The 27194-nt window shown below is 41.1% G+C and overlaps 1 protein-coding gene across 1 annotated transcript; it reads right to left on the bottom strand.

The window, feature by feature from the left end:
- On the bottom strand, positions 1 to 26947 carry LOC135542084 (monocarboxylate transporter 2-like). Its single transcript, XM_064968732.1, has 5 exons — positions 26822 to 26947; positions 12176 to 12396; positions 8493 to 8636; positions 4301 to 5143; positions 1 to 1195 (listed from the first exon to the last, which is right to left on the bottom strand). Exons 2-5 carry the CDS (start codon positions 12390 to 12392, stop codon positions 927 to 929), a joined length of 1473 nt encoding a protein of 490 aa, XP_064824804.1. The 5' UTR covers positions 12393 to 12396; positions 26822 to 26947; the 3' UTR covers positions 1 to 926.
- Between the last annotated feature and the right edge of the window lie 247 nt (positions 26948 to 27194).

Raw genomic sequence — 27194 nt, 5'->3', positions numbered from 1 at the left:
TACTGAATAAGAATGATGGCATTTAATGCTGAGTATTCTACCCAATCATATTAACTTTGGATACAGTCCTTCAAATACAGTCCTTCCAGTTAGCATCTTAAAACAATAAATCCATCTTTAAAAGAAAACAAACAGTTTATGCAAATCTACAGCCTAGACATGAATTACATTGTCATCGTAAACTTCATTACAGCTGAATCCGTATTCATTACATTCATTCTATGATCTGTTTGGGAACATTTTGAAACAGACACTTCTTTTGGTCATATAAGTGAAAAATGGATCCTGAACAAGACGCATAACATGACATCATAATGTCAGTAACAGTGCATTCCTCATCCACCCATTGTAACATCAATACAGGCAGAAGAGTAAAATGTTCATGACTACCACAAGGCTGAAATATTACATCCTCATCACGGATGTGACAAACCTCTCAACTGCAAATGTTTGTTCACAGTTTCATCATTGATATCAAGTATGTATTTAATGGTCATAATTCACAGAGTAACACTCGATGTAACTTTACATTGATTTATTAGGTGTTTTTTGTTTCTAGTGAATTATTAGAGCCTGGAGTTGTCCCTGACCACGAGAAACTGGATACTAGCTGGGACTGCTCAGGGGAGTGGCACACCTGGCTGCTCAAATAAATAACTTTCCGGAAAGGATTACACTGCTATTTGATCTCATACAGCCAGAAGTAGTTCTCTCAAAACAGCCTTTGTCAGCATGGGGAAACAGCTACAGGAGTGTACTCCACCCAGTTTAGTAGTAGAGTTAACACATTTACAGGAACCAACATAAACAGAATCAAATAGGATGTGTGTGTGTGTGGGTGGAGGGGATATGAGATGGGCCTATACATTGATGCACTGGAATCAATATAGTGTGCTTGTATACACTGTTGTGATGGATAGCATGTTTCAGTCTCCCTGGGTGTCTTGTTCCTTCGTAGACTCAGGCTCTTCTGCTCTTTCCTCTGAGGAAGCCTCTCCCCTCTCACACAGCCACATACCCTGCTCCTGGTTCTCACAGCCCTCCTTCACCTCTCCCTCCTCCTGCCTCCTCTCCCGCTCCAGCATCCTGTAGTTGTAGACGTTCATAACAAAGAGGAAGAGTCCTGCGAACACCATCACCGCTCCACACATGAGGTACAGGTACTTGTAGTCACCAAAGGTGTCCACCAAGGCTCCTGCAGGGGAGCAGAAATGATACGGAAGGTTAAACAAAGTCTCTGTTCCCTTTTTCCGATCAAAACTTCAGTTATAGAAAGTATAGTTAGATAAGATCGCCACAAAAATCCCCCCTGCTTATAGTATCTTTCCATCAACAGGTTGTTATGGGTTTAGGGAAGCCTTTCCCCATCTCGCTCCACGAGGTGAATCAGGAGGTGTAACATGGGTATGGTTTAATGTGCTTTTCAAACTCTGTTCTGTAGAGAAGAAGATAGGACGATCCTACTGGAGACATGCAGGAAATAACATGGAGCCATTACACCTGGCCACGCTCCACACTGCTCTCTGGGAAGGCAATTTTGTCTGTTGCACAAGAACGAATCAGGAGTGTGGCCATGCCCATTCTGAAAACGATCAAAAACTAGCTCGCTTCAGAGGGAAAAAAGTGACAAATGTAGTTTATATCAGATTGGAACCATAAGCTTTTTGAGCCTCCATCCTCCCCTGGATCGTTCTGCAGTCCTCCCCATCTCACTCAGCCTCCACGGTGTGTATCTAATTATCTGTCTGTCCACCCCTCCGCCTGTGTATACTGTATAACACTCTGCAGGGTTATGCATGTCAGATGTTTGTCGGATCTGCTAAATTGATTCATGAAGGTGAAGATCATCTGTGAAAACGGTGTACTATCCCAAGCTGTACTATCCCAAGCTGTACTATCCCAAGCTGTACTATCCCAAGCTATTGTATGGGGAGTTTATGGTCATTGACTAATTCAATCACAGTGAATACATTTAGAAAGTGTTTTACAGCTGAGCACCACAACAAGATTTACACCCATAAACTTTTTATGCATCTAATCTAACTTCCATGTGTTTGTACAAGGAGACATTGCCTTTGATTGCCCTCTGCATTTCAAACTTTTATAAGAGTATTTACCTGTAATGGACTAATGTCTGGCAAACTCAGTTACTAATGGTCAATTACCGAGTCTGACATAATCAACAATCAACAACACTAAACACCCACTATACATAAACACAAAGTTAGGTTGTTAAATGGAGGGGCAGTTTTCAGGTTAGGTAAACCAATTAAAAGACTGTTTTAATGAGTCAATTTTCAATGAAGCTGATATGGACGGGGCCATTCATTTATCTCTCTCTCTCATGTGTGTGTGTGTGTGTGTGGGGGGGGGGGGGGAGTGGGAGGGGGGGTCACTTTGCCCATGGTCCAGTATAAATCAGCATCAGGGCCATGGTCTGATTGAGGGTGTTCTGTCCTGTGGGCATATGCAGATAACCGTCACCCTAATTAAGGCAGCCCTTGATTGGCTGAACGGTAATTAAGTCCATCTGGCGTAGTCACCTCTTTTCTAAATGCATATTCATGGCTTCCAAGTTACGGGAGTCTGATGAGTGAAGTGAGGTCTGAACTGAGATTCCATTAAACATGAAAGCAAAAGGATAATTACACCAATTACATCACTTCCTCCTAATTAGGCTGACCCCCAGGTTAGGGCAGAGGCACGGCGCAGCACAACGAGGCTGGCCGTAACGAGGAGACTTGTAATGGGAAACGTAAAGACTCTCTGGAGAAGAATGCTCAACGTGCAGAGAGATGCATTTACCTCCGTTAAATGAGCACCTCAGAACGGGGTCGCTCAATACAACCTGGAGGGCTATACATTTACACCGCCTTAAAACTCTGCAGATGAGAGAGAAGCATAGGAATGACTACAAAAGGATCCTACCCACCTGACAGACAAGACCATAGGATCTCTATGGACTAGGCAGAACACCAGTTTGTCTGGGGAAGAGAAGTGTGCTCTACCATTTCAGAGAGTGAAATGAGATTATCTCCAGGAGAACATTTATATTATGTATTATTATGAAGCACACAGGTTGTTCAAAGGCCATAAGCAAGTTCACTTCCATGAAAATGTGTTATTTAACAGTTTGGGCTGAGCAGAGAATGGTAACATTATTAGTTCTCCTCTGTGCTAAATAACATCAAAGTTGACTGTAGAAGATTACGTTTTGAAAAGTTGTGCTATCCCTGGCAAATTTCCGGGAAATATCAAAAAGGGATAGTTCTCCCCCCATAACACACAAAAAAAGCATGAAAGCAAATGGTCCTGTCAGAATAATCTTACACAATGATGCCTAATCAGTAGTAAGCTATTATGTGGAAATGCCTCCTCTGAAACCTTAGAACCAGAGAGAGATCTATGACATTGTTTTAATAGTAAAGTCTACTAGATTGTGCTTGCTAATTAGGATTTGGGGTTAGAGTCAATCACTTACAGTGTATCTTTAATCTTCCACGAACTTATCGTCAGCTAATCAAATTAAGTTGGGAACACTGCAACGGTCAAATGTTTCTGTAACGCCAATAACTAACTCTCCAAGCTTTTGTTTGCAGCCAGTGATAGTAGAGGTCTAATGGCCTTATACTCTAGGCCGAGGGGACCTGGGAACGAGAGAAGGGAAAATAGACAGCGAAAGAGTCGCAGAGAGACCGTCATTACCCTTACGGCTTCTTAGCTCCGAAAAATGTTCCATAATTTGCGTGGAGGATGAATCCTCTAGCGGGCGTGCCCTGAAAGCCAGAGCGGCCCGGCTTATTTACAGCAGTAAATAACCGTGACCAATTACTGCTTTTCTCTAGGAGGGCCGTGCGCTCCAGGCCGCCCTGCTCACCGATGATAATCCAATAGTACTGGAATGTCTTACAATAATGACACCCTGGAAAGAAGTTGGGCTCCACTCCACCACCATACAGGCCGTGACAGAGGAGCAGAGTGAGAAAGAGAGCAACAACCGACTAGCTGCTTTTTCTGCTTCAAATAAAAAAAAAAATTTTTTTACCCAACGTCTTCTAAAGTAGGACTCCTCCTCTCAAGTGCATGTGTCATGCTGGGATAGTACTGAATGCCAGGTACTGAACGACAATGGAGAGGTGATCTTAGAAGAACTGAAGGGAGTGGTGACTCGAGTAAAATAGTGCTTGTCCTTTTGTCAATAGGTTCTGTTGGCTAAAGCCGTTAGCTGTCTATGAGCTGTACATGTATTGACTCTGGAGAAGGAGGGGGACTGTGGGCTGTGTTCAGTGTGTAGGCTTACCTCCTATAGGTGGTCCCAGGAGCACGGGGCCGCACTCTATGATGGTGGCCAGTCCCACTGCACTGGAGAACCGCTGAGGCCCCACCAGGTCCATGAGTGTCTCAAACAGCAGGGCACACACCATGCCAAACGCTATACCAAAGAACACTGAGTAGGCCGCCAGCCCCCAGTACCCACTGGCCAAGGGGCACAACAGGTGGCACATACCATTATAAATGATGGCAAAGCTGAAGAAGTACTGGATCCTGGGCCTGATCCACTTAGTGTTAGCTATCAGCCCAGTCCCCGGCCTGGCAAACATGTCCACGAAGCCCATGATGGAGAGAAGGAAGGCGGAGGAGTACTCATCAAAGCCATGGCTCCGGGCGTACGGGGCCAGGAACACTACAGGGGCGAAGAAACCAAAGAACATCATTGTGTTCCCTACGATGTAGATCAGAAAGCCCCTGTGCTTGAAGAGTGAGAGGTCCAGAAACTTGTTGAAGTTTTCCACACAGCCTTTCTCAAGCTGTGTGTTGTGTCCATTCACCTGGGCCTCAGACTGGTCCGTGGGAGGTTTCTTCGGGAATCCGTTTGTCTGCGTGAGTTGGCCTCCAGTTGGCTTTGGACAAATGGGCCTCATGAGAGAGCCGGCAACACAGCAGTTGAGCAGCAGAGCTCCCAGGATGATGAAACTGCCCCTCCAGCCAAAGTGGTTAAACAGGAACTGGTTGATAGGTGCTAATGTACAGAGGAAGACTGGACTTCCTGCCATGGCCAGCCCATTGGCTAACGGCCTCTTGACCTGGAAGTACTTCCCAATGATTGTGAGGGACGGCTGGAGGTTAAAGGAGAGTCCAAACCCTGCAGGAAATACAAGAGAGGAGAGTAGTTACGTTCACATGTCACATTTTCAGAGGATACAATTTAAAACGACTGGTACTACAGGATTAAATGAAGACCATTCTACTTTGTGCACATTAAGGTTCCATCTCATTTCACATTGCCAACTAAAATCTCATTTGAGGAAGCTGGAACATTTTCAGAATTTTTTTCTACATTTTAATGGCAAATTAGAGACTCCAGGTAATTCATTCACTACCACCTCCTTTCCCCAAAATCCAATTTAGTAACATTTCAGCCTGTAAATGAGCATCTTATTCTCTAAATGAGTCTCCACTTTAAGATGAAGAGCTCCAGGTAGCAACCTCGACTGAACCATTCCATCATTCTAACGACTGCTAAATGTCTGCTGCTCACAATCCCCCACTGAACAATGCCCACTGAGCTACACAAATTCCAAAGCCTAGCTTTAGTTCACAGATATAAATAGTTCTCAGTATGCATTCTTCCTTGATTGAAAAGTACATGCTAACACAAGACTTAATGCAAGGTAGATATCCCAGCTCCACAGGGGATTTTGATTCGTTTTCATCTTCATTGTTTTAAGAGTTTTGGTCAACACTTATCGCTGTCTCAACTTGATTGAACTGGGATGCTCTTTAAAGCACAATGATTCGAAATAAATACTCCTTGTATGTGTTATTTGTCTCTGAGATGGTACAGAGGGAGGACATCTCTTCAACTTAACTGGTTGTTGCATACAGAAATAATATATCATTGACATAAGTATTCACACCCCTGAGTCAAAACATGTTAAAATCACCATTGACAGCAATTACAGCTGTGAGTACTTCTGTGTAAGAGCTTTGCACACCTGGATTGAACAATATTTGCACATTATTATTGTTTTTAATCTTTAAGCTCTGTCAAGTTGGTTGCTGATCATTGCTAGACAGACATTTTCCAGTCTTGCCATAGATTTTTAAGCAGATTTAAGTCAAAACTGTAACTAGGCCATTCAGGAACATTCAATAGTGATATGTTATATATGAATGCTTCTGCTCAGTGTTTGAGATCAATTGACACACTTTATGATGGAGCATTGAGATGTATTTTAAAACTGCAAAACCCCTTATACACCACTGCACCTTGGCTGGCATTCTTTAGTCACTCGTATGCTCAGTCACTGGTATACTTGTATTTACAAAGCCATTTTGGGTTTATTACCATTTTCTTTGGGCATTTTTATTCTTCAGAAATGTGGTGGGTACTCTCTTTGTTCGCAAGACTTTATCCTGCTAACTGTTCCAAATGTCCAAACTGAATTTGGTAAAAGGGCTTTTATGTAGTCTGCACCATCGGCTTGGAACTCCTTACAAAATAGTTTTAAACTTGACCTGTCAAATGTTTTTAATTTGCTGTTTTATGATTTCGTTACACTTCTGTGATTTCTATGGTTTTTACTAAATTACGTGTAGTTTTTCACGTTGTCAGTCTGTAATGGGGTAATGACTTGGTGCTGCCTATCTTGGCCAGGACGCTCTTGAAAAGGAGATTTCAAATCTCAATGAGCCCTTCCTGGTTAAATGTAGGTAAAACAATATATAATAATAATTATCTTGGTAAGCAACTCCTGTGTATATTTGATATTGTGTTTTAAGTTATTGTCCTGCTGAAAGGTGAGTGTCTCCCAGTGTCTGTTGGAAAGCAGACAACCAGGATTTCCTTTTGCCAGTGTTAAGCTCTATTGACTTTTTTTGTATCCTAAAAAACTCCCTAGTCCTTGCTGATGACAAGCATACCCATAACATGATGTAGCCACCACAATGCTTGAAAATATGAAGAGTGGTACTCAGTGAAGTGTTGGATTTGCCCCAAACACAACACTTTGTATTCTGGACAAAAAGTTAATTTCTTTGCCACATTCTTTGCAGTTTTACTTTAGTGCCTTATTACAAACAGTAAGGATGTTTTGGAATATTTGTATTCTGTGCAGGCTTCCTTCTGTTCACTGTCATTTAGTTTAGTATTCTTGAGTAACTACAGTGTTGTTGATCCTTCCTCAGTTTTCTCCTATCACAGCCATTAAACTCTGTAACTGTTTTAAAGTCATCATTGGCCTCATGGTGAAATCCCTGAGAGGTTTCCTTCCTCTCCGGCAACTGATTTAGGAAGGACACCTGTATCTTTGTAATGACTGGGTGTATTGATTTACCATCCAAAGTGTAATGAATAACTTCACTTTGTATGTGTGGGGTACAGAGATGTGGTAGTCATTCAAAAATAATGTTAAACACTATTATTGCACACAGAATTAGTCAATACAACTTATTTTGTGACTTGTTCAGCAAATGTTTAATCCTGAACTTATTTAGGCTTGCCATAGCAAAGGGGTTGAATACTTATTGACTCAAGACATTTCAGCTTTGAATTTTTGTAATTTGTAAACATTTATAAAAAGATAATTCCACTTTAACATTATGGGGTATTGTGTGTACGCCAGTGACACAAAATCTCAATTTATAATAATTAAAATTCAGGCTGCAACACAACAAAATTTTGAAAAAGTCAATGGGGTGTAAATACTTTCTGAAGGCACTGTACATGTATGTGAGAGAGGGATGTGTGTCTTAGTGTTTGTCAGTGGGCCAGGGCAAAGAGGAAAGGATAGAACAAAACACAAATCCCTCCTCCCTCTATTAATCCTCCAGGCCTGCAGCTCAGTGGCTGGTTAATGAGTCTCGCTGGGTGGCGTTTGGCAGCCACTGCCATGTGGGGGCCTGGACGGTAGCCTGTGGGAGAGAACAGGGAGCCCTGGTAAACAGTGCTCTCCTGGAACCAGAATGGCACCATTCTAATTACACCTGCGCTGCAAACCCTCCCCCCTCCAGTGCACCGGCCACAACCCAGAGGCTGAGACTCCCTGGCCTGAACCCAGACAGACAGCATGCCAGCCCAGCCAGGGAGACCAGGGCCACCCAGAGAGGATGTGTAGCCCCATAGGAGCACCGCCAGGGCTGGTCTATCGGCAGGGTAAACAAATCTAAGCCTGTGTCGAGACTGGTTCATTTACACAACACATCGTCCCAGATGTCTATCCTGAACCCTTATATCTAACGTTGTGTTTTAGGTATAATTAATCAACTACATTATCTTCAATAGGACCACAATTAGAATTATTTAGGTTCACACATTTAGAGCATACAGTAAACTTTTGGATTAGGCCTACAGAAATAATTATCAAAGTTGTCAACTTTCCATCAGTTAAAAACAATAGATTTTTGTTACTGTTGAGTATGATTTGGCGCACACATAAACATAAAATCACAAAACATGCCACGTCAATCAAATGTATGAAATGAGTGGGTACCTCCAATGATTCCTACGCATATGTACAAATGCGTAATGGTATTGCCGAAAGAAGCAGTTACCATAGCAACACCACACATCACTCCACCAGCTATGACCACAGGCCGGCTTCCATAGCGATTCACCAGAATACTGCTGATAGGTCCTGCAAAGGAAAAGAGTGAGAGAGTAGAGAGGAGAAGGGGAAAGAAAGTGTCAGTCTTAGGTTCATGGATAGGCAGTTGACACCCGACCGGTAGATCTCTACCAAAACCTAACCCTTCATCCCTATTCATTACCAATAACGCACTGCCGGTCAAATATCAATACATAGGAACTCATGTTTAAAAGGGCTTGAAGGGGTAACTGATGTTCTAAATAGTTATCTTATCTACATAAGCAAAGCAAGCCAGTGACTCGTGAGCATTTCTCCTGACAATGTTCCCGCAAAAACAGCTAGTGTGAGTGATCAATCAGTAATTAAAGAGCCTTCTATATTTTGGTCTCTCTTTATCCTTCATTCATAACCCTGCCACAGAGAACACGTAGAACAGTCCTTTAGCATCACACAACGCTAAATCATTCCCCGCAATTCATTAAATTAAATAAAAGGAGGGAGCATCAATCAAGAAAATATGTAGGCTGCCACGATTATTGAAATCTCAACATGCTGCCTTTCTAGTCAGTGCTAGAATGACAATCTGCAAGGAGGGTGGGTGATAATTGAAAATTCCTAGTAAAAAAATAAGCGGATTAGTTTGGCAGACAGCGGCTATTTCAATCGCAAGTTTACGACTGATGATTAATCTGAATAAAATAATGGTGTTATTTTTACCACTCTGAATCCATTCTCCAAAATTGATTACGTGTGTTAAAAAACACATTTTAAATAATTGTTGTTTACTTACAAAGCTTGTGATTTATGCAAAAAAAAAAACTAAAATGTAATTTAAAAAAAATCAGATCTCTAGTATACGGAAAGTATTGAGAACCATTGACTTTTCCCACATTTTTTACGTTACAGCCTTATTCTAAAATGTATTAAATGATTTTCCCCCCTCATCAATCTACAAACAATACCCAATAACGACAAAGCAAAACAGTAAGACAATTTTTAAATTCATTACAAATCTTGTTTCTCATGGTGAGAGTCCTTTAGGTGCATTTTGGCAAATTTGAAGCGGGCTGTCATATGCCTTTTATTGAGGAGGGGCTTCAGTCTGGCCACTCTACAATAAAGGCCGGATTGGTCGAGTGTTGCAGAGATGGTTGTCCTTCTGGAAGGTTCTCCCATCTCCACAGAGGTTCTCTAACAGAACTCTGGAGCTCTGTTAGAGTGACCATCGGGTTCTTGGTCAGCTCTCTGACCAAGGCCCTTCTCCTCTGATTGCTCAATTTGGCTGGGCGGACAGCTCTAGGAAGTCTTGGTGGTTCAAAACTTCTTTCATTTAAGAATGATGGAGGTCACTGTTCTTGGGGACCTCATATGCTGCAGAAATGTTTTGGTACCCTTCCCCAGATCTGTGCCTCTACACAATCTCAGAGCTCTACAGACAATTCCTTCAACCTCATGGCTTGGTTTTTGCTCTGACATGTACTGTCAATGGTGGGCACTTACATAAAACAGGTTTGTGCCTTTTCATATCATGACCAATCAATTGAATTTACCACAGTTGTAGAAACATCTCAAGGATGATCAATGGAAACAGAATGCACCTGAGCTGAGTGCCATAGCAAATGGTCTGAATACTTCTGTAAATAAGGTATATATTTTTTTTTAATACATTTGCAAAAAATTCTAAAAACAAATTTTAGCTTTGTCATTATAGGGTATTGTGTGGAGATTGATGAGGGACATTTAGTTTTAAATCCATTTTAGAATAAGGCTGTAACGTAACAAAATGTGGGAAAGGACAAGGGGTCTGAATACTTTCCGAATTCACTGTATATTCTGACAATGACCTTGACGTAATACTTCCTGTAAACGCAGCTGTACGCTACGCAGGTTCAAAGAATAAATCAAATTCTCATTTTATTTCCCTTTGTTTTTTAATCAATCCCTGCTTCTCATCCCGTCCCACAGGTCCAGCGGAAGTACACCATATCAGGTCTTATTTCCCTCTTTTCATTGTTGAAAAATGCTATGTTTAGTAGTGGCAGCATAGATATAAAAACAAATACACTTGTGCATGTATACATCAACATACCGCAATCATTTCTGGATTCCAAAAAAAAAAGACATGTAATCTGAGCTGTGACCGAGCTAGAACAGATTCATCCAGCCTAGCAAACCCCAGTGAGGATAGGGACTAGTGGTATGTATTGCATAGATCACATCCTCCCAGTTCCTGTGTTACTTTGGGGTTGCATCCCAGACATCACAATTTTCTCTCCCATTATAACTTTATCACTCTGGCTCCCTAAGTCATAGGTCCCCTGAAATGCTGTCATGTTTGTCCCATAGGGACTTGGTGCGAGGCCCAAATGTGCTGAACCCATGACTGATATATTTTCCCTGTCTTTTTTCAACTGGGTGACATTGCAAAAGCTGAGCCAAGGACATTATGATAAAGCCATGTGCCTCTGCCACTGAGAACAGGAATATTTCACAGGATGCTCTGTGCTGGTGACTGCAGGTGAGTCAGGCTCCCTGTCATCTTTTAACCTTGAAGCCACTGATTGATTTATCTCAAACTTCAATTGGATCATTCTATTTTAATATCTCAGTGTCATCTAATGAGTCATGTAAGGTGCCTAATCGTTAATAAATTCAGGCCCAGACGTTGAGTAACAACAGTGATTTCTAAGACGGTAGTTTTTTCTTATTGTGACATGGAACACTCATGTTGGTCATTCATCACACCAGGTCCCATCAAGGCTTGCAGCACAGACTGACAATTGTGAATATAAATGCTCATGCAAACAGAACAAGGGTAAACAAAACAAAAAACAGCTTTTTCAACTGACAGACAGTCTATATATGTGTGCCCTGGATCAACACTCATGTTGGCCAACTGAACATGCCCCAGGGTGAATCCCCTGCCGCCTCACGTCCCCATTCATAAGTGAAAGAGTGGCTTTGTTTAAATACACAAATTTGTGTCAGGTGTAAAAATCACATGACTAACCTATGCCAAACCCTTCCATATAAAGCCTAACACTAGGCAGCAAGATGTAGCCACTGGTCAACGAGTTTCTTTAATCCAATATATTTACGGGTCTCTAAAATGAGAGGTTGCTTTGTGAAAGCTCATTAGAGTTAAGTAAGACAGCAAGCTTCTTATTCTATGCTTACTCTATCAGCATGATAAAGTTGGTTGCAATTGCTTGGCTTTCATCTCAAATAGCCTACTACTGTATTTTCTTCAACTAGTAGACTTACTAAATAAACTACAAACAACTATGTATTATTCAGGGATAATAACATCTAACTTTAGAGAAGAGTCTGATGACTGCACAAAGACTTCACTTCTTAGGCTGTCATAGTCATTTGAACACAGTACTACTCATTCTTCTTGATTAGTTCCAGCTATTACACTCAGTCCTCACATGCAAGATACAGGCCTACAATTTGGGGATGAAAAAAAACAAGCAACGGCAAAGCTCCATACAAGACATGCATCCGTTAATACAATCTGTGCATTGTGGTCCTCATGTGACTTGATGCTGGCTCACAGCTGCTTGATTTCATGAATGCCTACTCACCACCGGCATACATGGCTGCCAGCATAATGGAGGAGATCCATGCTATCTGGCTGTAGGAGGCACCGAAGATCAGCTGGATGTCTTTGAAGAAGACTGTGAGGGCTTTGGGGAAGGCATACGAGAAGCCAATGGAGATGAAGGCCCCAAACACCACGACCCAGCCCCAGCCCCCGTCTGGGGGGATGTACCCCAGAGAAGATTCTGGTGCAGGGGACATGTTTCTGTCGATAGAAAAGAAGATGATGATGAAGTTCACAATCCGGATCAAAGTGTTTCATGACAGCAAAAACATGATCTTGAATATACCTTTTTTAAGTACATGCACAAATCACTACAGAGAAAAACAGTCAAATCATCACTTTATTTCCCCAAACCATAATTGTTTGACCCAGGTATTGTCTCTGTTTGGTATTTACACACATTTAAAGTGACAAGTTACTACTGTCACAGAGAGGAGCATACAGGCCTAACCTCTTTTGTGATTTGATTAGTTTCAAGTCAGTTGGGATTTCAACTTAATGCTGTTGAGTGTATGGGCAGTTTTCCTGTTATGTCATTAACTGAGACCTCCAAGAGCTATTTATAACCTGTCAGAAATGTCCAGTTGATCAACATATAAGCTAGGTAGGTAAGTTAGGCTAACATATTGAACTCTTGTAGGCTAGTTATCATGGCCTGATTACGTGCCTTGAGGCCTCAACCCCCAGGGAGCCCCCACTGACTTTTTTGAGATACTTAGCTATCATATAAACACATAAGACAGGTCATGAACTGCAGAAAATTCATTTTAAAAAGTCAAAAGGTTCTCTATGCCCCATGGCAAAATGTGTAGAATTGCAAGAAATTAGCTTTAAAAAAATGTATCTGCCAAGAGGGGTGTGAACAGTTTGGGGTTTCATGGGTTGTGAGGTGGGGGTTTGTTACTACGCCATTAAATGGCAAATCCATCTGGACTTTTGCAACCTTGGGCATTAGTGTGACCGGACCTTCCCAAATAGTATTTGAGTAGCCATGGGCTATACAATAAATAAGCATAGGCTCATGCTACACATATTTTTACTCCTGGTTCCAAATTAAAATGTTGTATAGGAATTGTACATTTTTTCAGATTTTTCACATTAAAATATATGCCATACAAAAACTATTTATTTCAAAGTTGAACAAACCATACAACTCTATGCTAAATGAACACTTTTCACAATTTAGACTAACCATTTTACAAAAACACATTTACGCGAAGAACAGATGCAACGTTTAGTAACTGAATTTCTGTCAAATCTCCCTCTGTTTTTTATGTGACCATGGTTTCAAAAAAACAATTGAAAATCTGCTCAGAATTAAGATTCAAATATGTCTGCAGAAAGAATGGGATGTCAGCTATTATAATGACACCTTGGGTTTTTGGTAACTACAGTAAGTGAAGTAGATTTATACCCAGGAACAGAACTGCAATAATGGCATGTCATCATTAGTCCCTGATCTGTGCTACACAGAAATGCATAATGATGGTTATAAAAAAGAATACATTTAATTTGTATAGCGCTACTGAATATATAAAGTACTGTGCTGAACCGTACTCAAAATCTTTTAACTTTACTGTACTCTCCCAATTTGTGAAACATAGCGTCTATGATTGGTTCAGATTTGATCCGGGGGGGAGGGTAGAGACAGCGAGAGACAGAGAGAATGTTCTCCAGACTGTTTTCACACTTGTGTTGACCACCAGATGACTGAAAGAGAAAGAAAAAACAGTTATGAGCTGAACAAAACAGCATGCCAGTGGAAGGGTAGACTGTAGCAGGTGACTCAATGGTGGTTTGTGTGTCCAGTGTTAGGGGTAATGCGTTATAGTAATAATATTACTTTTTGCGGTGACGAGTAATATAACGGAGTTACTGCTATATTGAGTAATAATATTACAGCTACTGATCAAAGAAATATGCTGATACTTTTGTCATCATTCCCTTCCAATTACAGTTAATGATTCAAAAAAATATTGGGGATTATTATTCCCTCTGTTGGCAAAATATTTAAAAATCCTCCACCCTAATTGTTTTTTGTCCTATCACACACACAACTATAAACTGCTTTAGTTAGGGAGATAAAAATATTTTAGATGCTTCTGCAATTGGACTTTCCCAGCGTGGAAGTACTCGTTGACCAGTGGCTGCATCTTGCTGCCTCGTGTTAGGCTTTATACGGAAGGGTTCACTTCCTTGGCGGGAAAACAACTGTGGTGAACCTGGTGAGTATTACATTTTCATCATTATATGTCGGTGATGTGATGTGGGGAAGCATAACATGTCCACCCTGTTAAGCAAAAACACAAAAAGGCTTCATTGAATTCCATAATATCAAAATATATTTGTCAAACAAAGCAAATTCCTTTTCAAGTGGCAGCCATTATCCTAGCTTCATCACAATCACTTGGAACTAATTTTAGCTCAAAATGTCCACCCTATTATCGTAAACCCTGTTATCCATGTACACGTAACAGGGTGGACATACACTCAGTAGGGTGGATAAATGGATATCTTGCAGTAGTGTTGCAAAATATGTGTTTTTGTTCATAAATTGTATTACATAATTACAGTATATTTAGCATGTATAGTATTTTAAGAATACGTAAATATCACTTAAATCAAGTCTTTCTGAAGGAATGGCACCTCCTCTTAGTACAGCTGAAAGATAGCGGCAATATAGAGAATGATGTAATGCTGACCCAGAAAGAAGGAGAGAGTATTTAGAGAAATGGAAGAGACAGGGAAGAAGAAGACAATAGCTGAACTCAGAGACAGAGTGCAAAAAGAAAGGAATGGAGAGATTACAAAAGGACACTCAGAGCCAGGGCCAAGGCCTCGTGCGATACTGCAGTCCCAAACAGCCCCCTCAACTCCAGAAAATCAGACTGGGCCTTCAAGGTTAGAATATGCTTAAAATAAGGCATTTAAGATTATTAGTTGCTAAACTTTCTACTAACTCTAACCATAATCCCTAACCACAACCCATAACCCTAATCCTGATCTACTAAGAAATCCTTAACTTTATCTCTGACTCTACACCTCTATAATCCTAACCATGCATTTAATGTGTTTTAGGCAACTCCAGCAAGTGGAACGCATTAGAAGGAAAAAACACACAGTAGACTCCAAAAAGAGATTTTACAATCAGAAGTAGCAAAGGAGAGGAGAAAAAGGAAAAATACAGGAAGAGGTATGCAAGGACTAGGGGAGAACAGGCATCTGTATTGCCTCGTTCAACAGTCAAAGCATTGCTGAGACATCAGAATGTGACATAACGTATCAAGAGGGCTCTTCTCTTTCACACATCTCTCATTAAAGATGTCAAAACAAAATACAGAAATGCAAGGAAACAGAAGAACAAACAAAACATTACAAAAGTGACCTCTGTGAATATACTGAAGAAGTACTAACTTCAGAAGTATGCCCAGACGGTGTTGGGCTTTTCAAATAGGAGCGCGAAGATGGAAGGGGACCTTTGCTCTTTTTTGACGAGGAAGGAAAAGAAGCAGAACAGAAATCAAAGGTTTAGGATTTCTCCTCCGTGATGATGCAAACAAACCACCACACGACCACCACAATGAAAAAACTGAGGAACTAACTGACTGAGTCTGAGGAACTAGGTCAGTTGTCCTATACCTCCTTCTGCCACCTCAGGCCATTTTGGGTTGTTACACCCAATGACACTGAAACTTGTCAGTGCAAAACCCATGAGAATTTACAGTTCATGGCAAATTCTCTTCACAGCTTTGGCCTTCAGTCCACCAAAAACCTTGAGGACATGGTAGACTCAAGTATGTGTGACCCGAAATCGAAGCTATGTGCTTTTGGTGAATGTAAGGATTGCTTCCTCACCACTCATCCAAATCTGAAACCTCCTGGGAATGTAGAAGTTCCTCTGACAATGGATCTTGGAGAAGATCCAAAAAGATGAAGAGAAGTGCTCAATGCTAACCGTGAAGAGGGAGGTCACAATAAGAGAAAAAGAACTGATCAGTCAGTTATAGGCTCGCTAATTTGATTTGAGGAGATGGGAGAGGCGGAACTTGCAGCGCGTCAAGCATCACAAATAGAACCAAGTTCGACCAGTGTTGGTGCAATAATTGAATTTTATTTTAATCACCTTTATGTAACCAGGTAAACCAGTTGAGAACATATTCTCAATTACAACTGCGACCTGGCCAAGCAAAGCAGTGCGACACAAACAACACAGATTTACACATAAACAAAAGTACAGTTAATAACACAAAAGAAAAATCTACGCACAGTGTGTGCAAATGTAGAAGATTGGGGAGGTACAGCAAGAAATAGGCCAAGGAGGTGAAATAATTACAATTTAGCATTAACACTGGAGTGATAGATGTGCAGATGATGAAGTAGAAATACTGGGGTGAAAAGGATCAAGAGAATAAATAACAATATGGGGATGAGGTAGTTGGGTGTACAGGTACAGTGATCAGTAAGCTGCTCCGACAGCTGTTGCTTAAAGTTAGAGAGGGAGATATAAGACTCCAGCTTCAGTGATTTTTGCAATTCGTTCCAGTCATTGGCAGCAGAGAACTGGAAGGCGGCAAAAGGAAGTGTTGGCTTTGGGGATGACCAGTGAGATATACCTGCTGGAGAGCATGCTACGGGTGGGTGTTGCTATGGTGACCAGTGAGCTGAAATAAGGCGGTGCTTTACCTAGCATAGACTTACAGATGACTTGGAGCCAGTGGGTTTGGCAACGAATATGTAGTGAGGGCAAGCCAACAAGAGCATACAGGTAGCAGTGGTGGATAGAATATGGGGCTTTGGTGACAAAACGGATGGCACCTTGATAGACTACAGTCAGTTTGCTGAGTAGAGTGTTGGAGGCTATTTTGTAAATGACATCACCAAAGCCAAGGATCAGTAGGATAGTTAGTTTCACGAGGGTATGTTTGGCAGCATGAGTGAAGGAGGCTTTGTTGCGAAATGGGAAGCCAATTCTATATTCAATTTTTCATTGGAGGTGCTTAATATGAGTCTGGAAAGAGAGTTTACAGTCTAACTAGACACCTAGGTATTTGTAGATGTCCACATACAGTTGAAGTCAGAAGTTTACATACACTGAGGTTGGAGTCATTAAAACTCATTTTTCAACCACTCCACAAATTTCTTGTTAGGACATCTACCTTGTGCATGACACAAGTAATTTTTCCAACAATTGTTTACAGGCAGATTATTTCAATTATAATTCACTGTATCACAATTCCAGTAGGTCAGAAGTTTACATACAATAAGTTGACTGTGCCTTTAAACATGGAAAATTCCAGAAAATGATGTCATGGCTTTAGAAGCTTCTGATTGACATCATTTGAGTCGAATAGAGGTGTATTTCAAGGCCCACCTTCAAACTCAGTGACACTTTGCTTGACATCATGGGAAAAGTGAAAGAAATCAGCCAAGACCTCGGAAAATAAATTGTAGACCCCCACAAGTGTGGTTCATCCTTGGGAGCAATTTCCAAATGCCTGAAGATACCACGTTCATCTGTACAAACAATAGTACGCAAGTATAAGCACCATAAGACCAAGCAGCCATCATACTGCCCAGGAAAGGGACGTGTTCTGTCTCCTACAGATGAACGTACTTTGGTGCGAAAAGTGGAAATCAATCCCAGAACAACAGCAAAGAAACTTGTGAAGATGCTGGAAGATACAGGTACAAAAGTATCTATATCCACAGTAAAACGAGTCCTATACCAACATAACGTGAAAGGCCGCTCAGCAAGGAAGAAGCCACTATTCAAAAACCACCATAACAAAGCCAGACTTCGGTTTGCAACTGTACATGGGGACAAATATCGTACTTTTTGGAGAAATATCCTCTGGTCTGATGAAACAAAAATATAATTGTTTGGCCATAATGACCATCGTTATGTCTGGAGGAAAAAGGGGGAGGATTGCAAGCCGAAGAACACCATCCAAACCGTAAAACACGTGGGTGTGGCAGCATCATTTGTGGGGGTGCTGTGCTACAGGAGGGACTGGTGCACTTCACAAAATAGATAGCGTCATGTGGAAGGAAAATTATGTGGATATATTTAAGCAACATCTCAAGACAGTCAGGAAGTTAAAGCTTGGTCGCAAATGGGTCTTCCAAATGGACAATGACCCCAAGCATACTTCCAAAGTTGTGGCAAAATGGCTTAAGAACAACAAAGTCAATGTATTGGAGTGGCCATCACAAAGCCCTGACCTCAATCCAATAGAAAATGTGTGAGCAGAACTGAAAAAGCATGTACGAGCAAGGAGGCCTTCAAACCTAACTCAGTTACACCAGCTCTGTCAGGAGGAATGGACCATAATTCACCCAACTTATTGTGGGAAGCTTGTGGAAGGCTACCCGAAACGTTTGACCAAGTTAAACAAAGGCAAACTTCTGACCCACTGGGAATGTGATGAAAGAAATAAAAGCTGAAATAACTCTTTCTCTCTACTATTATTCTGACATTTCACATTCTTAAAATAAAGTGGTGATCCTAACTGACCTAAGACAGGGAATTTTAACTAGGATTAAATGTCAGGAATTGTGAAAAACTGAGTTAAAATGTATTTGGCTAAGGTGTATGTAAACTTCCGACTTCAACTGTATTCTAAGTCAGAACCGTCCAGAGTAGTGATGCTAGTCGGGCGGGAGGGTGAGGGCAGCAAATCGGTTGAAAAGCATGCACTTAGTTTAACTTGCATTTAAGAGCAGTTGGAGGCCATGGAAGGAGTGTTGTATGGCATTGAATCTTGTCTAGAGGTTTGTTAGCACAGTCCATAATAAGGGCCAGATGTATACAGAATGGTGTCGCCTGCGTAGAGGTGGATCATAGAATCACCAGCAGCAAGAGCGACATCATTGATATATACAGAGAAAAGAGTCGGCCCGAGAATTGAACCCTGTGGCACCCCCATAGAGACTGCCAGAGTTGCGGACAACAAGCCCCCCGATTTGACACAATGAACTCTATCTGAGATGTAGCTGGTGAACCAGGCGAGGCAGTCATTTGAGAAGCCAAGGCTATTGAGTCTGCCAATAAGAGCGTGGTGATTGACAGAGTCAAAGTCTTGGCCAAGTCGATGAAGACTGTTGCACAGTACTGTCTTTTATCGTTGACGTTTATGATATCGTTTAGGACCTTGAGCATTTCTGAGGTGCACACATGACCAGCTCGGAAACCAGATTGCATAGTGGAGAAGGTATGGTGGGATTCTAAATGGTCAGTGATCTGTTTGTTAATAACCTCTCTGGGATATGTGGGACCTCTCTGGGATATGTGGCGTCCCACCTGGCCAAAAGCCAGTGAAAATGCAGAGCGCCAAATTCAAATAAATGACTATAAAAATCAAACGTTCATGAAATGACACATGCAATATATCAAATTAAAGCTACACTTGTTGTGAATCCAGCCATCATGTCAGATTTCAAAAAGGCTTTTCGGCGAAAGCAAACTATGCTATTATCTGAGGATAGCACCATAGTAAACAAACACCGGGCGGACAACACCGGGCGGACACCTGGTAAATGTGGTCTCTTATGGTCAATCTTCCAATGATATGCTTACAAATACGTCACAATGCTGCAGACACCTTGGGGAAACGACAGAAAGGTCAGACTCATTCCTCTCGCATTCACAGCCATATAAGGAGACAATGGAAAACGGAGCCTCAAAAATCCTGCTCATTTCCTGGATGCCGTTTCATCTTGGTTTTGCCTGTAGCTCACGTTCTAGGGCACGCACAGAGAATATCTTTGCAGATCTGGAAACGTCAGTGTTTTCTTTCCAAAGCTACCAATTATATGCATAGTCGAGCATCTTTTTGACAAAATATTGCGCTTAAAACGGGCACGTCTTTTTATCCAAAAATGATATAGCGCCCCCAGAGTTTCAAGAGGTTAAAGAAGAAGTTACAGGTCTGTGAGAGCCAGAAATCTTGCTTGTTTGTAGGTGACCAAATACTTATTTTCCACCATAATTTGCTAATAAATTCATTAAAAATCCTACAATGTGATTTTCAGGACAGCAGAGTCAATCAAAGACAGAAGGTCAGACTCATTGCTATCTCTGCAGGATAGACAATGGATACAGCCTAAAAATCCTGCTCATTTCCCGTTTCATCTTGTGGTTTTGCCTGTAGCTCATTATATCAATGCTGCAGGCACTTTTGACAAAATATCTTTGCATTCCATCTGGAAATTTAGCGCACTTGGTAGGTTGAGACAATGGAAAAAGACTTTAAAAGCTCCATTATATGCATGTCCCAAAATATTCGCTTAAAACGGGCACTCATATTTGAAAATATTCATTAAAATCAAAATAGGGCTGAAAAATGTATTTTCAAAGTTTAAGAGTCAAGACGGGATGAAGAAGAAACAGGTCTTGTGAGCCAAAATCTTGCTTGTTTGTAGGTGATAAATACTTATTTTCCAGAAGATAAAGATTAACCATAATTTGCTTAAATTAGGTGACCATTAAATGTGATTTTCAGGACAGCAGAGTCAATCACCACCTTCCGGAAACACCTGAAACCCCATCTTTAAAATATTCTAGGATAGGATAAAGTAATCCTTCTCACCCGATAGGGATAGATGGGTAAGGGGAGAGAGAGAGAATGACCCTCCAAATGTCCATTCACCCCCCAAATGATTTACTATTGTAAAGTGGCTGTTCCACTGGATGTCATAAGGTAAATGATTCAAAATTTGTAAGTCGCTCTGGATAAGAGCGTCTGAAAATAACTTAAATGTAATGTAAATGAAACAGCCAAGGCTAATGCAAGAAATGTATTTTTCCTCATGTGGTCTGTCATAGTTGAAGTGTACCAATGATGAAAATTACAGGCCTCTCTCGTCTTTTTAAGTGGGAGAACTTGCACAATTGGTGGCTGACTAAATACTTTTTTGCCCCACTGTATGTCCCATAAACTTCACAAATGGTCCTTTTATTTGATTAATTCCGTCGATATATCCAAAATGTCCATTTATTTGGTATGTTTGATCCAGAAAACGTGACTACAAAATATCTCAAAAGTTACCTGTAAACTTTGCCAAAATATTTCAAACTACTTTTGTAATACAATGTATTTTTAATGTAAATAATCAATACAATTCAAGACGGGATGATCTGTGTTCAAAACAGGAGGAAAATAAATTGTAGCTAGCTTTCTGGTCAAGCGCCTATCTAACAGTACACTTCAAGTGACCCTTGTTCAAGATGGCCGTACTTCTTCATTACACAAAGGAAAAACCTCAAACAATTTCTATAGACTGTTGACATCCAGTGGAAACGATAGGAACTGCAAGAAAGTCCCTTAGAAATGAAAACCCATTGAAAGGGGAAAAATCTGAATGGTTTGTCCTCTGGGTTTCACCTGCTAAATAAGTTCTGTTATACTCACAGACATGATTCAAACAGTTTTAGAACCTTCAGAATGTTTTCTATCCAAATCTACTAATAATATGCATATCTTATCTTCTGGGGATGAGTAGCAGGCAGTTGACTTTGGGCATGAATTTCATCCGGATGTGAAAATACTGCCCCCTGTCACCAAGAAGTTAACTTGGCTTTCGAAGATCTTAGAAAGGCAGGGCAGGATGGAAATAGGTTTATAACAGTTTGGGTCTAGAGTGTCTCCCCCTTTGAAGAGGGGTATGACCGTGGTAGCTTTCCAATCTTTGGGGATCTCAGATGATACGAAAGAAAGGTTGAATAAGGCTAGTAATAGGGGTTGCAACAATTGCATCGGAAATATTTAGAAAGAGATGGTCCAGATTGTCTAGCCCAGAATCTGATTTTGCAGCTCTTTCAGAACATCAGCTGTCTGGATTTGGGTGAAGGAGAAGCGGGGGGCTTGGGCAAATAGCTGCATGGGGTGGTGAGATGTTGGCCGGGGTAGGGGTAGCCAGGTGGAAAGCATGGCCAGCCGTAGAAAAATGCTTATTGAAATTATCTATTATCGTAGATTTATCAGTGGTGACAATGGTTCCTATCCTCAGCGCAGTGGGCAGCTGGGAGGAGGTGCTCTTATTCTCCATTGACTTTACAGTGTCCCAAAACTTTTTGGAATTAGTGCTACAGGATGCAAATTTCTGTTGTAAAAAGCTAGCCTTAGCTTTCCTAACTGACTGAGTATATTGGTTCCAGACTCCCTGAAAAGTTGGATATTGCGGTGGCTATTCGATGCTAATGCAGAACGCCACAGGATGTTTTTGTGCTGGTCAAGGGCAGTCAAGTCTGGGGTGAAACAAGGGCTATATCTGTTCTTAGTTCTACATGTTTTGAATGGGGCATGCTTATTTAAGATGGTGAGGAAACCACTTTTAAAGAGCAACCAGGCATCCTCTACTGACTCAATGAGGTCAATATCCTTCAAGGTTATCCGGGCCAGGTCAATTAGAAAGGTCTGCTCGCTGAAGTGTTTTAGGGAGTGTTTGACAGTGATGAGGGGTGGCCTTTTGACGCACGCAGGCAATGAGGCAATGATCGCTGAGATCCTGGTTGAAGACAGCAGAGGTTTATTTAGAGGGCAAGTTGGTCAGGATGATATCTTTGAGGGTGTCCATGGTTACGGATTGAGGGATGTACCTGGTGGGTTCCATGATCATTTCAGTGAGATTGAGGGCATCTATCTTAGATTGTTAACACCCACCTCTCAACAGCCAGTGAAACTGCAGGGCGCCAAATTCAAAACAACAGAAATCCCATAATAAAAATTCCTCAAAGATAGAAGTATTTTACACCATTTATAGTGTAAATGGTGTAAAATAGTGTCCGATTTCAAAAACGCTTTTCGGCGAAAGCAGAACATATCATTATGTTAGGTCAGCAACTAGTCACAGAAAGCATTCAGCCATTTTCCAACCAAAGAGAGGAGTCACTAAAAGCAGAAATATAGATAAAATGAATCACTAACCTTTGATGATTTTTATCAGATGACACTCATAGGACTTCATGTTAAATGTTACTCAATACATGTATGTTTTGTTCGGTAAAGTTCATATTTATATCCAAATATCTGAGTTTACATTGGCATGTTACGTTCAGTAGTTCCAAAAACATCCGGTGACTTTGCAGAGAGCCACATCATTTTACAGAAATACTCATAATAAACATTGATAAAAATACAAGTGTTATGCATGGAATTTTAGATCCACTTCTCCTTAATGCAACCGCTGTGTCAGATTTCAAAAAAACTTTACAGAAAAAGCACACCATGCTATAATCTGAGTAGAGCGCTCAGAGCCCATTCATATATCCGCCATGTTGTGGAGTCAACATTAGTCAGAATAGCATTATAAATATTCACTTTGCTTTGATGATAATCAGAATGCACTCCCAGGAATCCCAGTTGCACAAAAATGTTTGTTTTGTTCGATAATCTCCATAATTTGTCAAAATAGCTCATTTTGTTAGCGAGTTCAGTCCAGTAATCCACATTCATAAAGTGTGTTCACTAGTTTCAGACGAAAAGTCAAAAAAGCTCCGTTACAGTTAGTAGAAACACATCAAACGATGTATAGAATCAATCTTTAGGATGTTTTTAACATAAATCTTCAATAATGTTCCAACCGGACAATTCCTTTGTCTGCAGAAATGAAGTGGAACGTATGAGTTCTGTTATACTCACAGACACCATTCAAACACTTTTAGAAACTTCAGTGTTTTCTATCCAAATCTACTAATAATATGCATATTCTAGATTCTATGGCTGAGTAGCAGGCAGCTTAATTTGGGCACGCTTTTCATCCAAAACTTCTAATACTGCCCTCTACCCCAAATATGTTTAGCATGTCTCAGTCAGTTTAGGTCACCTAATATTATGAAATCTGAACATAAATGGGGGGCAATCAATTCACATATGGGATCCAGGGCACAGCGGGGGCTGAAGGGGGTCTATAACAAGCGGCAACGGTGAGAGACTTGTTTCTGGAAAGGTGGATTTTTAAAAGTAGAAACTCAATCTTTTGGGGCACAGACCTGGATAGTATGACAGAACTCTACAGGCTCTCTGCAGTAGATTGCAACTCCGCCCCCTTTGGCAGTTCTATCTTGTCGGAAAATGTTGTAGTTAGGGATGGAAATTTCAAGATTTTTGGTGGCCTTCCTAAGCCAGGATTCAGACACGGTTAGGCCATCCAGGTTGGCGGAGTGTGCTAAAGCAGTGAACAAAACAAACTTAGGGAGGAGGCTTCTAATGTTAAAATGCATGAAACCAAGGCTTTTGCGGTTACAGAAGTCAACAAATGAGAGTGCCTGGAGAATGGGAATGGAGCTTGAGGCTGCAGGGCCTAGGTTAACCTCTACATCACCAGAGGAACAGAGAAGGAGTAGGATAAGGGTACGGTTAAAGGCTATAAGAACTGATTGTCTAGTGCGTTCGGAACAGAGAGTAAAAGGAGCAGATTTCTGGTTGCGGAAGAATAGATTCAAGGCATAATGTACAGACAAGGGTATGGTAGGATGTGAATACAGTGGAGGTAAACCTAGGCATTGAGTGACGATGAGAGAGGTTGTCTCTAGAGGCACCATTTAAGCCAGGTGACGTCACCGCATGTGTGGGGGGTGGAACAATAGGGCTAGCTAAGGCAGGGCTGGAGGCTCTACAGTGAAATAAGACAATAATCACTAACCAAAATAGCAATAGATAAGGAAGATTGACATTAAGGAGAGGCATGTGTAGCCGAGTGATCATAGGGTCCAGTGAGTAGCTAGGCGAGCTTGAGGCACGGCGATTTAGACAGCTAGCGGGCCGTGGCCAGCAAATGGGCCTTCAATGGACGTCGCAATGGAAGATCCTATTGAAACCCCCTCGGATGGTTAAGTCGACAGACCAGTCGTGATGGATCGGCGGGGCTCCGTGTCGGCAGTAAAACGGTCCAGGTATTGGCAAAATATGTACTGTAGCCTAAGAATTGGATGATTGACCTCTTCTACTAGCCGGGAGACGAGTCTAGCTCCAGGCTAACTGGTGCTTGCTTAGGGACAGAGACGTTAGCCAGGAGTAGCCACTCGGATAGCAGCTAGCTAGCTGCAATGTTCCGTTGTAAAGTTTCAGAGCTTGCAGTAAGAATCTGAAGATGTGGTAGAGAAAAAGCAGTCCGATATGCTCTGGGTTGATATCACGCTGTGCACACTGGCAGAAATTGACCGGGCTGAGGCTGGCTGATGTCCGAGTTAACGGTGATGACCGCTAACAGTGGCTGACTACTAGCTAGTTAGCTGACTAGCTGCTTATTGGGGTTCTGGTGCTAAAGTGTAAAAAATTGCATATCCATACCACATTGGGTGAGGCGGGAGAGTATGTTCAGTCCGTAGACGGAAATTGAGATAAAAATATGTAAAAAATATGTACGAAGAAAAATATATACATGGGACAGGACAAGACAAACAGACGTTCGACTGCTACACCATCTTGGAATCAGAGTTACATGTGTGTGTATATTTATTTTGCAACGCTTGCGCACACAGTCAGCATGTGAGATTCCTTTTACTTATTCCTAACATTTAGGATAGAAAATTGTTGAAAACATATATATGCCTTAAATGCTCAAAAATATAGACTCTTAGCTTTCATTTGAAACCACATTTAAAATGCTCTATAAACTTCAAGTTGGTGCTCATGGGTCCTTATATATGGAAATGCCCATTAGTAAATAGACTTTCAATAGATGCTATTGTTGTAGATGGTGTAATTCCAATTGATTTGTTTATTTACTCTTCTTTTTAGACTCATACTCATAGGTTGCATGTTATGTTGCTGTGTCAATCATTTCAACCTGGTCTCAAAGCATTTTGTATTATTCTGTACATACATCAGTGACTCTCTAGTATGATATGTTTTGTAAGGCATCTACACATCTGTAGATGTCCATCAGTCATTTCATATATGTGAAGAATTACAATTGGTACAATATGTCACAAATTAGCAAATAAAAGTATGCTACGAATTCTAACTACGTGAACTTTAGCTAGTTTGCTAACGTTAGCTAAATATGGTTTAGGGTTAGATTTAGGAGTTGAGTTCAAGGGTGAAGTTTAGGGATAAGGATTAGCTAACATAGTAAGTAGTTGAACATTTGCTAATTAGCTAAAATTGTCCGGGATGAGAATCGAAGTCACAACCTTTAGGTTGCTAGACGTTTGCCCTATACACCCACACCAACCAACCAACCATCCTACGTTTGTTTTTGCCTTAAGTAACCATACCAAGCGCACTAATTTGAGTGCACGAGATTTACGTGTACTATGTCATGTCTAGTCTGAGACCAGGCTGATCATTGCTAAGTTTAGTTTAAGTAATTCAAACTAGCCGTTGTCCGATAGTTGCATCAAGACGACCTGATGAGACGCACAGAAGAACGTAAAGAATACGTTTTAGCTGTTTGCTTGTGAAGGTTCATCATCTCTCCAGATCCTACATATGGAGTCAATTTAAAAATCCAAAGAACGCGTCTTCAGTTTAAGGAGCAAGCATAATGACTATTTGCGATACACCCAACAAATTCAGGAAGCCTCGAATTTGGTTGGTACACGTGGATATCCGACTCGGAGTGCACACATACAAGTTGAAGCGTTGAACATATTGGGTGCGAGACATAAATAAAACAATCTTACCTTGACCACGAAAATACGAAGCCCAGCACTTGAACTCCGAGGACAACCCTGAAAGTTTGAAACAAATTGATAGTACTTTTCAGAAGCTTTTAGACACGTGTCACCTCATTTCCCCCTGGTGGTTCATTGAATGAATTCGAACGGTCTACTCCCAAAAGGCTATGCATTTGATTTACTAGGCAATCGATTCTGGTCGTTTTTTATATTTTATGCAAACCGACATTGATGGTCCCATCTTTCACTACCCATGTCACTAGAATGTCTTTACTCGGTGACGTCATGTCAACTTGCTAGCTATATTTGTTACAACTTTATCTATTGAAAAGGTACCAAATTGTTTTGTATTCATCACATGCTCCGAATTCAACTGGTG

Source organism: Oncorhynchus masou, chromosome 6, assembly GCF_036934945.1.
Source record: "Oncorhynchus masou masou isolate Uvic2021 chromosome 6, UVic_Omas_1.1, whole genome shotgun sequence".
Classification (NCBI taxonomy): domain Eukaryota; kingdom Metazoa; phylum Chordata; class Actinopteri; order Salmoniformes; family Salmonidae; genus Oncorhynchus; species Oncorhynchus masou.
The sequence above is the reverse complement of the archived record's forward strand: the minus strand, read 5'-3'. Positions and strand labels throughout refer to the sequence as shown.

What these genes read in the sequence shown, in the direction of transcription:
- LOC135542084 (XM_064968732.1), bottom strand. Translation starts at nt 12,392, where the DNA reads ATGTCCCCTGCACCAGAATCTTCTCTGGGGTACATCCCCCCAGACGGG. An exon ending in GGCAGCCATGTATGCCGGTG is followed by an intron (nt 8,637 to 12,175) that starts GTGAGTAGGCAT and finishes TTTCCTTTGCAG; the next exon opens with GACCTATCAGCAGTATTCTG. An exon ending in CCTGGGACCACCTATAGGAG is followed by an intron (nt 1,196 to 4,300) that starts GTAAGCCTACAC and finishes GCTCCCCTGCAG; the next exon opens with GAGCCTTGGTGGACACCTTT.